Source organism: Eutrigla gurnardus (assembly GCF_963514095.1).
Source record: "Eutrigla gurnardus genome assembly, chromosome: 17".
Classification (NCBI taxonomy): domain Eukaryota; kingdom Metazoa; phylum Chordata; class Actinopteri; order Perciformes; family Triglidae; genus Eutrigla; species Eutrigla gurnardus.
This window is the reverse complement of record NC_139928.1, coordinates 8,560,790-8,575,659: the sequence shown is the minus strand read 5'-3', so window position 1 is coordinate 8,575,659 and position 14,870 is coordinate 8,560,790. Positions and strand designations below refer to the sequence as shown.

General features: G+C 42.0%; 1 protein-coding gene across 1 annotated transcript in view; it reads right to left on the bottom strand.

The window, feature by feature from the left end:
• Positions 1 to 14,870, bottom strand: part of csmd2 (CUB and Sushi multiple domains 2) — a 230,847-nt gene that overhangs the window by 94,005 nt on the left and 121,972 nt on the right. Inside the window, exons 13-20 of the mRNA XM_084032112.1 lie at positions 12,259 to 12,441; positions 9,980 to 10,170; positions 9,564 to 9,699; positions 6,534 to 6,728; positions 4,865 to 5,003; positions 2,362 to 2,549; positions 701 to 889; positions 9 to 125 (exon numbers count right to left, since the gene is read on the bottom strand). Of these exons, the coding sequence (XP_083888238.1) occupies positions 9 to 125; positions 701 to 889; positions 2,362 to 2,549; positions 4,865 to 5,003; positions 6,534 to 6,728; positions 9,564 to 9,699; positions 9,980 to 10,170; positions 12,259 to 12,441 (1,338 nt within the window). The remainder of the gene's footprint in view (positions 1 to 8; positions 126 to 700; positions 890 to 2,361; positions 2,550 to 4,864; positions 5,004 to 6,533; positions 6,729 to 9,563; positions 9,700 to 9,979; positions 10,171 to 12,258; positions 12,442 to 14,870) is intronic.

Sequence of the window (14,870 nt, the reverse complement as noted above, 5' to 3'; positions counted from 1 at the left end):
CTGCTAACCTTTGCCATGGGAGGTCTCGATTATCCATGTGCAGTTCAGGTTGTGTGGGTAGAAGTCTGGGAAGCCAGGTGACAGGATGGTGCCAAAGTTGCCTTGGATATAACCCCCACACAATGCTGACGACACGGGGCGAACGGACACAGCAGGAGAAGGATGGGGGAGAGACATGAGAGGCAAAATCAGAGGGGGGAGGAAACAAAGTGGATGAAGAGAGAAATAAAATGTCCCCCCAAAAATGGCAAAACTTGTCTGTGCGTTTAAAATGCTGTAAAATACATTTTTTACAAGAAGTGCCCTTCAAGACAGCGAAAAAAAAGGAAGAGTGCTGTCATCAATATCATTACAGAGTGGACAGAAATCAATGCTGTCCTAAAATATAAAAGCATTTACAGACGCGGAGAAAAAGGAAACATCAAAGGGCAAGCTCATGGCTGTACATATAAAACATTTATGATGAAATGAGGCAGAAACTTTTAAAGTATAAAACAAGAGTTGTTGAAAGAAATGTTATCCTAAAATGGATTTTACAATAACTAAGAAATGCATAGCCATTTCAATGTGATGCAATATGAAGTAAAATTCCTTTTTCTGAAATAGCATACAACAATGAATTCAGCTTTAATCCCATTTATGAATAGGAGGAAATCTGGCAGGAGGCTATTAATTTCTAGGTCAATATTATGGAACGTACCATCACAGCTAGGCAAGGGGCGGCTCCACTGGAAATTGGGTTCACATTCTAACGGCTCTGTGTCACTAAGTGTGTACCCCGCATCGCAGCTAAATGTCACCAGAGCTCCGACGTAGAAGTCATTGCCGTGTCGCTGTCCGTTCACAGGTATACCAGGGTCCACGCAGTGATCCGACTGCAACTGCAGGGCTGGAAAAAGAGGGGACAAAAAAAAAAGAAGAGGTGACACAGAGACACAGGTATTGAAAATCTACCTTACAGTGTAAATTGGCTCATACCCTGTTTTCAATAGGTCACGAAGGGGTCAAGAAATGTTAAAATGTGGTGTTTCTCTCCGAAAGAAATCCTGATAAATCATTTACTTGAACATCCTTTTTCAACAGGAATAAACGGATGAGAAGTTTCACCACTTCTCCCCGCTCCAACTTGCATAGTTTCTGCCTAAGTGACACTCCTAGTGAATTATTGAAGCTTTGCAGAGCTTCATCACAGAGAAAGTGCAAAAGGTTACCACTATGAGGCACACAGGTAGAAAGCAGGACAGGAATGCTTTAAAGGGTTGGATTCACATAATGTGTGTGTGTGTGTGTGTGTGTGTGTGTGTGTGTGTGTGTGTGTGTGTGTGTGTGTACTAGGGATGCAACGGTTCTCAATGTAATACTGAACCGGTATTTTTGGTTTTGCAATACAATTGCATGTTCCCATCCTTGTATTTCTCTCTGAGTTGGCTATGTTGGAGCTTTAGAGGAGCACAAAAACATCCCCCTGCCGAGTAAATATCCAACGTCCCGGAAGCAGGACGGCTGCAGGTAACACCGGCAGTTAAAAACAGTTGTCTCTCGTTGATGCCTTCCAACAAGCCGATTCTACCGGTGCACAAACACAAGAACGGAACAAGTGCAGTGGGATGTTTATTGCTAAAGATTTGCAGCCTTTTCCGTAGAGTTGCGGGCTTCCGTCACCAAATCAAAATGCTTGATTTGCGCTACACTTTTCAGCACTGACGTAATTCCTGACTTCTATAAAACAACAGAAAGGCATCGACGTGGAACTGGCTAAAGCACAGAGCTGAGCACTGACCCGGATAGTTGGACCTCAAACAGAGAGTTATCTCACTGTGACGGTCCGCTATATGTTGGAGTGGAGATGAAGAGCGGTACTCCAAACCCGTCCCCTGTATGAACGTCATATATAGGCTACTGAAGTACAGGTATTTTTTATTTAAAACAGTGACTATGTTTATTTAAAATATGTCGATTTACTTTTGAATTTGTTTTGTTTTTTAATGTTTTACTGTTTTTTTAACAGTAACCCAAGAACCGAGGTACGTATTGAACCGTGGGCTAACTGTATTGTTGTATGAGTGTAAACAAATAACAGTGCATATGGGATTTTGAGCATAGCTATGTGCTCTAAAGCAGGGATATCTGACAGAGCAATCACCCCATTTACCGGCTTCATGGTGAAATTGAGAGCCTGTGGAGATTGTAATTTACAACCAAGAGTAAATAGCTTTTCTAGTACGGCGAACAAGGCTTATGGCTGATGGTGATTTGGTCTGTATTGTAATAGACTCATTTCCATTACTGTCTGTAAAATGAGCCCTTCCTATACAGTAATATATATCCTGTATGTTTGGTGTGTGTTGTAGTAGCCCTTACTTTCATAACGTATGCGGAAGCCGATGTCCGAGTGGCTCTTGTCAGTCGAGAAGAGGAGATACAGAAAGCTGGAGGTGCTAATGAGGAACTGGGGAACCTGGGTGCCCTGGTAACTACCAATTAGAGGTGAAGAGGGAAAACGTCCATCGCGCACCTCAAGCACGTCATAGTTGACCTCTGTGCGGAACCTGAGAATAGAAAAGCAAGTTGAGCAAGGATTTGTATGCTTCACATAAAAAAGAAAGAACAAACTGTATTTGTATTTTGATAAAAAAAATAAATAAAATACGGTGACACTAAGTCAACACATAACACAAGGTCTATAAACGATGCAACTAATTAGCTAGTCTGAGTTTCATTGGTAATTCCCATCAACTCCTACTAAATGCAAGGCTGACCAGACAAACTGCAACTGCCCGTGGCCACAAATTCCAATTGTTTTTCATTTTTTATTGCAAATGAGTTTTGTAACTCCTTAACCTGAATATGAACTAAAAATAATACAGGTCTCGACACTGTCTTAGAGAGACAGCGGACTCTGTTAAAATGTATATGGACTAGGCTAAACAAGTTAGCATTTGAACAAATTACCACAAACGAAGCAAACAGCTAATTTTTGCTTTGGGCCAATCTGCTTTGGGTAGTTGGCTACCACTAAGTGAAAATAATTAATAGGGAAACATACTAATCAACCAAGTACATAAATAAAACATTGTGGAGATATAAAAAACAAAAACAAGCTTAAAGGAGTCATCACCAGGAAATCGCAATTTCTCTTGTTAAAACATGCATATCTGTGTTTGACCTCAGTTGAAACTTGCCTGAAAGGCTGGAGTTTGAAAGTGGCGCCGTTTTTTCGCTTCTGCTCTTTTTCCGAACAGGAATAGCACACAAGGGTGTGCATTCCTAAAGCACGAGATTTTGATTCTGCGCCTTCGGTGACGTCACCGTGGCGGCTACTTGCATAAGCCCACCCCTCTTTCACCACCCAACCCCCCCCCCGTCCGCTACCTGACGTCCTGCTGTAAACGTGTCTCTTCAACCGTCTCTGGCTCTTCACTCTCCGGTTCGGGTTCCGACTCTGTTCCGTACATAAATGCCTGAATTCCGTAAGGTTCGTAATTTAGTGTGTGCGCCATGACAGGGGGCTGTTTATGTTTTGGAGTCTGCATGCAGGCAAGCCCCCCCGGCTCTGTCCTTCCTGCGGCGAATCAACGCGCGCCTCATTACATATTATACAATGCACATCCGGACCAGTCAAAACCTCGCGCGTAATCTCGCGTGATAAAATCGCGGTACGAAAAAGAGTCAGAACAAGCTCAATGTTTGATTAAATTTTTTTTTTCTTTTTCTAATAAGTTTTACGAATTGATCCAAAGCGATCCAAGGGGGGCTGGATACGTATAAAACCAGGTTATGACTCCTTTAATAATTTTCCAACATGTGGGCTAAATGAACGTAATAAAAATCACATTCCATGCAAACTGAAGAAGAGACATTGACTCATGATTCTTAATCAGAGTAAACAATAATTTAAACAACATTTTAATAATGACATACATTTTTTTACATCGACAAACATTTTGCTTTTAACGAACACTTGGAAACCATGGGTCAAATTAAATTATTTCTAATTTACATCCGTTGAGTTTAAGAAAATCCTGAGACATTTGGCATGCTTTGGTGAGTGCATCTGCATCGCATGTGTGGCTGTGTGTGTGTGTGTGTGTGGCTGTGTGTGTGTGTGTGTGTGTGTGTGTGTGTGTGCGTGTGCGTGTTTCTGTCTTTGCTGCCAGAGCCACTTCATCTTCAAAGCCATGAATAAATTGCTTAGTATCAAAACCATGTCATCTAAATGAAGCGGTTTGTGATATTTTATTGATGTAACATAAAAATTAAAGAGCAACAAACATTTATGTTCTATTCATTTTGCATGGTGTACTAACATGGCAGGATGAGGATGGGATGGGCTGGGAAGGATGCGCCTCAGCAAAACGCGAACGTAGCGTTTGATCCTATGACTGTATGGCTCTCTCTCACTCTCTCTCTCTCACAGATCAGGACAAATTATCCCATCTCTCCATTCCCCTTGACAGACCATCACCACTTACATATGCATTGCATACGCATGTACAAATGCAGATCTAGTGGAATTTGTATTTGTATGTACGTACGTGTGTGTGTGTGTGTGTGTTTGTGTGACGATATCTGGGGATCTTCAGGGAAAGGGGATATCAAATGAAAAACTAATACTTATGAGCACTTACTAAATAATACACAAACACATCCATCGATTTGGGGGCATGTGTGAATGTGTGTTAAATCTACTGCTTTACTGCGAGAAGGGAAGACAGAGGAAGAGGAGAAAGGAAATGATAGAATGTGGTGAGATGAATGTGGGCACTTGAAATGGTGAGATGGTAAAAACCAAGAAAAATATGCTCTTAAAAATAAAAAAATAAAAAACCCAGTGACGCAGCAGCAGTCTTCTTTTGTGACTCACTTGTCAAAGATGATCTTGATAGGATAGCCTGGAGGAGCCTCAATGATCCATTCACAGTTAAGGGCCTCCTTATAGAGTTCTGGCCAGCCAGGGGACAGGATGATACCAGTGGGAGCCTTCAGATCCCCTCCACATGGGGCTAACGGAGAGAGAAGAAGAAGTGGAGGGAGAAAGGTAACAGATAGGGATTGAATTATGCATGTCTTTCCCAAGCTGATATATGACAATGTCCATAGATGATCCCATGCATCAGCCGGGCCTCATCCCATTTCTTTTAGTGCCAGGGTCTACCTAATGTAAATTGGTGACGGCTCACTTCAAGGTTAACCATTTCTCCTATTCATGTGTGCACACGGGGGTGTGCTACATATCCATGTGTGTGCATGTGTTTCCTCTCTTGGGCTGTTTGTCTTTAAATCTATCATCCAACACCTCCGACAAAGGCCATCCCACGTCAAACGGAGGAAACGGGACCGTCCGTGATCGCGAGCACAAAAGACATTTGAGCACATGGACCTCTCCCCTGTGAACTCACCTCCGCCGCGGCTCACGTCGCTACGTAACTCCGTGACTGCCTATCCTTAACCAGAGCGCACGGGCACAGTGGAGGGCTTAGTTACAGTGCCAGCTCCTCGCTCTCTTTGAAGTGGAATGATTTAATCAGCCAACTCAGCATACTGAAGGACATTTATACAACGCATTATGCTACAAACGCAGGGGTATGATAGATGGTCTCGGGGGAATACAACGCTGCCGTGGCACACTGGGGGGAAGTGACTTTTTTTCATAATTTTTTCTGCTTTTTGCGTATCTCCAATAGTGAGCCTGATTAGGCTCCTCGGAGCAATAACCATGTATACGAAGAGAGCTTTAGCTGGTTAACGTTGAGCTTCGTCTCATCGTTGCCAGCTTTGGACCTTTTTCTGAGTTGCAGGAAATCGTTTATTGATACTGAGTCAGAGAGGGGTAAATGGATGGTTCAGCAATCTGCATGCAAGCACAGCATGTCTGCAGCAACAGATGCTCGGGAAGAACAAAGCTTCTGTATCACCGCCCACGATCACCACCCTTCTGTCAGATCCTAACGATCTCCGTCATGAAACCGTATGGAATCGTTGATAGGAATTAATTATATCTGCAACTACTGTAAAAGACATTGATTTGATTTGATTGATTAACGGTGCGGCCTTTATATTTGGGTGTGAAGAAGATAACATACATAACATAAATAACACAGTGGGCAGCTAGCTAATGAGATGCTCGGTCGTGGAGCAAACATTTATAGATGAAAATATATGCACATCTTCCTCTTAATTACTTTAATCCTCTGCATATTTACCCTGGTGATAGCTGTGGGGTTTTTTTTAGCCACACAGCTAAATATGCCAGCTCAAACATTACTGTGGAGTGTGATACGGGATACAAAATACAGTACAAAATAAATCCCACTCGTCTTGTTAGTGTTTAGAACTAATATTAAAAACTGTGTCAGTAATTCTAATTTAATTTTTTTCATACACCCGTGTGTGTAACCAGCAGCAGCCTCTTATGCCACTGAATGAAAAAAAAAAAAAAAAAAATTGTACGGTGGAGTGTTCAGGGTAGATGACAAACATTCAACAGCCTGCTGTAAGATAGCTGTCAGGGAGACGAACCACTCTTTACTCACCTTCACAGCGAGGAACTGCATTATCCCACACCACATTGCCGTCCTTGAGAATGCACGAGACGGTCTGCGAGCCGTGGGTCTTTACGAAGCCCTCCTCACACAGGAACGAGATTGAACTGCCGAGCTGAAGGCTCTCGCCGAATCGCTTCCCATTAACTGGCACGCCCGGGTCTGGACACTCGTTGTGGCGAAACGCTGCAAATACGGCGAAGAGATAGGTTTAGTTGCAATAAAGTAAAGTGGCCTCTTGTTGAAAACACGAGAGAGAGAGAACGGCTCACCTGCAAACCTGCAGCATTTAATCCTTGTCACACATCACAGTTTCCGTGCAAAGACGTTAATTTCCACGGAGATTCTAAAATAATTACAGAAGTTTTCTGGACAAAACTTTTTCCCCCCCTACCGTCAGCATTTAGCAATGCCAGCGTTTAACGAGTGGGGATTTGTTTCACTTAGTGAGTCACATTGATTCACCCTGCTGCAGTGATTACAGAGGGTGTGGAAAAGCACACCGTATGCAGATCATCAGTGCCAGATGACATTGTTGAATGATATGTGGGGGTAAACAAACAGGGAAAATTGTTTTCGTGATTTGATCGATCAAGCCTCTCAATGGAACTTCAAGCGGGAACCAGTTAGAAAGGCCACGGAGAAAAGAGGAGGCGTAACCCTGGAACGAGTCATGTAAACAAATACATCACCTGCACCTCTCTCTCTCCCTCTCCCTCACTTAATCTCTCGCTCTTGTTCACACATGCAGCTAGATGACACACGTAGGTGTTGATGAATCCCTCTGCTGTATCCACTGGACCCAAACAGAGCGCCCGCCACACCTCATCCATCACGATCATCTTATTTATTAATGTGACAAAAATCCCCTCAATACAGTTTGGCATGTCCTTAATTAACATGAATGATGGAAGTTGTCCTCTCAGCCCCGCAACCCACTAAAAAACCGTCCCGGAGTTGGATGACACTATTCTCGGGAACTAACCGTCATCTTCAATTAACTGGCCTTGACATACGCTCACCGCGCTGCATCGGTAATTGATTCATTCATCTAGCTTGCTTATTAATGCATTAGTCACCATGTGTTGTCCACATCGTGGCTCTCCAGAGGCACCTGGGTCGGCTCGATAACGCGTCTGCCAACGACCCGGAGCCGAGTCCCAAAAGCATTCTGGGTAGGCTTGACTTGTGTTATTTTAACTGGAGCGGAAAATAGATTTGGGAACTACAAAAAGAATACGGGATCAGTCTTCTGAGCGTATTGTCATTTTACATAACAGCTGTCACAGTGTACAGGATCAGAGGGTCACACGAATCAAACATTCAGCAGGTAAATGACTAAAACAGTTTGTCTCAATATTCTAGTGTCAAAAATAATGATCAGCTACATAGCCGGCATGAAGCATAGCCCCTGAATAGTACAATATATATATATACATATACAGTCTACTATATTGTATATAGGATAGTTTATAGTATAATAACAATACTAAAAATCAGTAGTAGAAGTATTTATTGTTAATTATAATTACTAATAATATAATTATTACTAGTTTGAGAAGATCAGGCTTTTGAATAGCCCGAACAAAGACTTACTAGAGAGATCTTTAAGTGGGATATTTTGCATGGACGTCCCTGGATTAGAACAGTACCCGAGCAGAGCCATATGTGAAGCAGTTAAGCAAAAGTCAAGGATATAGCTCTGTGAGTTACTTTCAGGTACATTACCATTATTATTGAAGATGAAGTCCATTTCATGTTCTAGTGCTCATTAGATGATGATTTAAGGGCTACGTATTTTAGTAAAATGTTCTTCATTGCAGGCGAGTTCTTTTTGTTGGATGATTATGAGAAATAACGTGAGCTGCATTTCAGTGAGGGAAGATTTTTGTGGCAGAATTTATCTGACGAGCTCTGAACAGAAAGGCTCTTTGTTTGCAGTGTTGCACATGAAAAATAATGTTCTAATCTTTCACCAGCGTTAGAGATTTCTTTGCGGTCTCATACGTTCATGTGGACTGGACACTTGCGCTGTATGTGCATGATACAAAAAAAAACACCCAGCTACCCTATTACTTATGATGAGCTCCACCCGGCAGATGAAGAAAAATAACTGTGGTAAACTCAAGGTGAGAAGTACAAGACCATATTAAAGCATCACACTGTAAAAGTAAAAAAATAACACTTTATTGCCTGTATTAAAGTGAGTCACTGCAACTAATTTTAGTGCCACATCTTATTGAGACAAACCTCCCAACAGCACCTTAACTATCTATGAAATAGCTCTGTGTTTTTATATGGTTAGGGTAAGAAACGCTGTAAGGAGATATTTATTTTGGGATGTGGAATAATGCAGAGATCAGGCTCATTACACAACAATGCAAATGCAATAACCCTGCTGCCAAACCCTTAATGTACAGTATATCCATGAAATGGGTTTTACCAGCATGCAGCCAACGTGTACTGCGTTAGAGTGCATAACCCATCTGGAAATTCCTCACAAGTCAGCAGCTACCCAGAATAGAATATAATGAGCACTGCCGAAATGTATCTGTCAGGTAAGGATGCCGCGTCTTTGTTTGTGTTTTATTCAGATGTCAAATCTCTATTTAGACAATAAAGACAGGCTTTTTGTCATTTCTCTAAGCGACTGTCTGTGTGTGTGTGTGTGTGTGTGTGTGTGTGTGTGTGTGTGTGTGTGCGTGTGTGTGTGTGAGAGTGTGTGTGTGTGTTTGTGTGTGTGTGTGTGTGTGCACAAGGAATGTCTTGCTGATATGTTCAAGGGTTTATGAAGTCTGTGGGTGACAGAGATATCGCATATGATTCATGCACACACACACACACACACACACACGCGCACACGCACAAACACGCACACGCACACGCACACACACACACACACACACACACATACACACACACACAAACATGCACTGTACAAAACATCCAGTCAATGCAGCCTTTTGTGATGGGCTTTAAAGACTTCCCCTTATATCCTTGGAAACAGCATTCAATACCCACTTGTAAAGGTGATGTTAAAGCCTCGGTCCGTGTACGTGTGGTCAGTCAGAAACTCCAGTCGGGCCACGTGGGCGCTTGTCGTTATAGGAGGAGGCAGGGCATCGCCGGAAAACGTACCCAGGATAGGAGACTCGGCCTGACAAAAACAGGTAAACATTTACTGATGAGACCAAAAGGAATTATCAGCTTAAAAAAGGGAAAGGAGTTAAAGACTAAACAGCTTCTGCTGGGAGGTAGACAGATAACTAAAGTCCAATGATGCTGGCAGACAGGTTTGGCTCGTTTACATATTAATACAGCCTGCTTCTCCTACTGAGATGACCACAATGACCGATCGATAGGTCCATAGCTGATGTTGCAAAAAAAAAAGGACTATTCAAAGAAACTGGGAACAACGGCTTATAATTCCAGACTACCTTCCCACCATCCTTGATCGAGAGGAAGTCAAACTGCTTCTCCATGCTGAGGTCGTTGAAGGCCAGATTGATGCGGCTCTCAGGATTGGTGATGATCAGCCACACACAGTGCATGTTGTTGCCGTACTCCTGAGGGTAGTTGGGAGACAGCAGCACTCCAGACGGAGTGGTGAAGTTGAAGAAACAGGAAACTATAGACGTGACACAGAGTGTAGATGGAGAGAAAAGGGAGAGGAAAATAAATAAACAAAACATAACCTGAGTATTGTTTAGGATATCTTTATATCTCCAAGTTCTGTCTAAGCCTTTTATAGGCTGTCGATTGATCCCATTTTTTAAATGTGTGTGTTTTTGTGTCTGTGGCATAAGTACATACAGGTTACTAAGGTGACTACGTTATAAAAGGGCTAATTGGAAATCCAAGTAATTAAAATTAACTATGTCAGAATGTGATGCAACTTGCCAAATACACATGGGAACAGGTTGTTTTGGGCTTATTGCGGCAAAATTGTACTTTTTGTCCATCATTTTATGTGGAGGAGAAACACACTACAATCAAAATGGTATTTTAATAAGCCTCCTTGAATTAAATGGTGATAGAGGAACCCTAAGCCAAACAAAATCTGACAGCAAGTAACCAGAAAATATGTTGTTTTCAAGAAATGTTAGCGATAAGGAATGTGCGAATGAAAAATTGCCTCATTTCCTTCCCTGACTACTGTCGAGGCTGTCACTTGATCCCAGTCACTCCAGTGAATGTGCTCTGAAGGCAACAACACAATACCTTGATGTTAAGAACCAGATGTAGCCTTCCTTGAAGAGCCAGCCCACATGTTGTGCTTTGTCCATGGTGGTCTGGCAAGGCTAATCATATATGGAATGGAAATAACAGTGCTGAAGCTGCACTCTATTACTGAGGTATCTACATCTGATGGGACAAACACGGTACTGCTGGGTAGCATTGTTTTGAAACAAAGCAGCACGTCTGAAGACATGGTGATTTTTTTTTTTTAACTATCCCTTGATTTCTGAATGGATTTGAGGTGAAAAACAGGCCATGAAAAGGCAGATTCATCTAAATTCCAGCTGCTGGAAACTTTTGATTGTCAGGGAATATTTCACAAACACTGAGGTTAGAAAATGTACGTAGGTTGGCATTTTAAGGATGCACCTAATTGTCTGTCAAGACCAGACAATTAACCAACATAGACATAAATGCAAGCTCAACATCAAAACCAACAACAGCTGATGAATCAGCTCAAAGTTAATGAAGAAACACAGAAAGGTTACAGGGGGATCCGTAAGACGACTTTTAGTGATACATGAAACCCTACTTTATTATACAAATGCACATTAGATAGATGTTGAAATGAGCACAGTAGCTTTAAATAGCCCAGTCATGGGAATACAACTATCAGAATTTGCAGCCAAGGTTGCCTTTTTAATATTAAATTAATCATACTCAAACGCTTACCCAGCAGTGCAGGAGCAGTGTTGATTATTAATATTATCATCCTCAGTCTCAGTGAGAGTGAGAGAGATGACGTCCACCTTTTTGCGGAAAAAGGCTTTAGCTCAACATTTGAAACTAAAACCTTTATTACAATGGTCATACACTTACATGGAATCTGACCTCTGCGTTGAATCCCTCCAAAGAGGAGCAACTTCAGTCTTCCATTTTTTACCACATGAATTATTAGCTATAAGATGTGCTTCAACATTTAGGGGTTGGTGAGGTTTAGGAACAAAACACTGAGTTTGCCTTAATGAATAAATTATATAAACATCATCCATATAACACAACAAAACAAGTTAAGCTATTTAACTCATTATCAACTTAAATGACAATTCAAAGCATACTGTGTTGTGTCTACATGCCTAAAATTGTTAAATCCAACACAATGAAGCAGTGTCATGTGGCCAAAGGCTGAGGCAGCAACCTCTCAGTCATTCAGCTGAGTGATGTTTATTAGAGAAGCTGCAGCTTTTTGTCCACCCTATTATCATATCAATAATACAGCAGTGGCCATTATCTGCATATTCAGCTCGCTTTTCCTTTTGCCCTCATCCTCTATGTTTGTCTTTCATGGCGTTAATTAGCTAATAAGCACTCTTACTGTTTTAAAATCCACAGCCTCTGCTGGGATAATCTGATCATTTATTATGCAGCCCCTGCCTGCACTCATCCGCATCAACACGCGTGTGTATGGTCCACTTGATTAGTGTCGTGCTCGTGGTGTATTTAGAATCTGAATAAGCTAAGGTATCCAGGAACTCACAAACACAGCTGGGTTTCTTCGCCGACCACTGGTTGTTCTTCTGACAGGTGATGTTCTTCTTCCCCACCAGCTCAAAGGCAGGCAGACACTCGAAGTAGAGTCTGTCCCCGTGGCGAAAACCCGCCCCCTCGCGCTTGCCGTAGGCGGGGATGCCCGGATCGCCACAACTGCCCTGGTCGATTTCTGTGCACGCAAAACAACATCAAGTATGCAAAACTGACGTTAATAATAAAGAAATATCTCAAGTGGAAACATGAATTGCGGTTACACAAATAAAGACCTGCTTTTTGTAACTTGGAATTATAGTAGAGATACATTTAAATGTCATGTCATTAAATGAACGCAAGCACCTCTCTCTTTAACCTTTAGATCAGCTGAAATAGAAAAAGATCATTTGGCACCATGGACACGCCCTGTAGCACTTTAGATGTGTGGTTTATCCAGCTTTCCTGACGAATGCTGGATGGATTAGCTTGAGGGGGGGGGAGAAAAAGACATCTCTACTCAAGGTTATTACTGACTATAGCCTCCGGCAGATATCGACAAGATACTACTACATAGGTAATACGTGATATTAAGATGCAAGACCTCAGTTTAAATCGAAATAGATAGAGCTGTTTCTCATTCCAGTTTCAGGAAATGTGGGTTCAGCTTATTAATGTAACCAAACTGGTTTTTGTCTGACTCTATACTTTGATAGGGTAAAAGTCCTTGGATAGAATGCATTTCCTCAAACCCACTTTATTAATTTACTTTCCCCATCTAAACATGTTTTATTTTATTTTGCTGACGGTGGATGCCGGCAAGAATCGTGCATTCATGGAGTCTGCAGTCCCAAGTAAAAATGACTTCCCTTATCATTCTACACAATGTTGCTCTGCAGCCAACTCTCAACCGTTGGATGTCGGAGCTTTGCACCAGCTCATTGTCCACCTTTCATTCCCCCAACAAGGTCAACCAGGAAATTAAATTCTCAACTCACAAACCAGGAGGTGAACATTGCGTGCAGAATATAGAATGCACTCTACATTATTGCTAGTGGTTATTACGGGATCGCCGTGCCAATGTTCATCATTTGTTTGACACCCTTAAAGCTACTTTATAATTTTGTGACAATCTGCAGCCTCAGTGAATTCTGGTTCATGGTGGACAAGTCTTCTGCTTGTTTTGACTCAGTGTCAGCAATAAAGCTGTTGTTTCAATCAGATATGGGGTTTGAAGGGAGTGACATCTGGGAGTACACTTATATTCAACAGTAACCTTGGGTAATAAATTCTGGAGAGGGGCCTGGTCATTAAGAGTTCCTGGTTTTGTTGAAATGTTACATCAAGGCATTGGTGCCTGGCGCCTTGAACGGGATATACATGGATATTAGCAATGACTGACTCGGTAAAGAGTTCCTTTCCAGCTGACAAGTCAGACTAGCTTTTATACTTTATGACATCAAAATCAATGGGATTTTCATATTGTCTCGTCAGGAATTCAATTTCGGGACAATTCCATTTGCCGCTAAGTAGTCTTTATTTCTTCTTATCCTCCCAAATAGTTGCTCACTAATGTTGCAAATCTCTCTCACATGTGTCTCTCTCCCGCTGCAAAAGTATCTCCCCCCTTACTGTGGGATAATCGTTCTCACTTATGCTGGAAGCTGACATGAGCACTTTAAGGTACACACACACACACACACACACACACACACCTCCATGAACATCCGTCCTCGTTTAAACCACACGCCAACGCCAATTTCATTATCACAAGATTTAATGCGTCCCTCATTCTTTCACTCACTCTTCTTTCTACTTTTTCCCGAGGTTTGCAGATGGGAATGCTGAGGCATCCCATCGAGGCATCCGGATGGGGGAACACAGAGACTGAATAAGCTCATCCATCCAGGAAATGATGGCAGGGCCTAATATGATTTTAAAACGCACCAGGGGCGATGCTGGATATAAATCCATACTGAGTCCTAATGATGATCATCATTTAGAACACATATTTAGAGCTCACTGCTGTTTGGATATATGGCCGTCCTGAGGCAGCATCATGCACAAGACAACTCATTGATCTCACGTGGAAGTCACCTTTAAAGGGGGGGTCGAGGAGGGTCTGAGAGAAAATTAAATGAAATGAATATTTCAAGTGTAGTTATCCAGCAGAAACTACATCTGGAAGCTATTACAGCTATAATGTGGAATTAAAAATATATGCATAGAAGTAAAAAAGCATACAAGCACACACACAAACAAACACAAAGAACACACAAAGTAAAGCTTCTGCGGCTCCCAACCATTAGGACTTCAGGGAAAATGGAATAGGAACCATTTGAAGTCTGTGTTTATGTTGGTGTGTACATGTTTTTCTGTATGTTTTTTCTGTATAACAACTGTCTGTTGTTCTACATGTGTTTGTGAATGTATGTGTGTATATGTGTTTGTTGTGCATACAGGAGCAGGCAGCTGTGAATGCAGCAGCATTTGATTCTCATGAATAAGCTAAGAGGTGAAATGGCATATGTGCAAGTCCTGTTTGACATTCGGGATGAATCCGAGCATTGTAATGGGACTCAGACTCACATTACTGTCAACGATGACAGGGCAATCTCCTCGGGACTA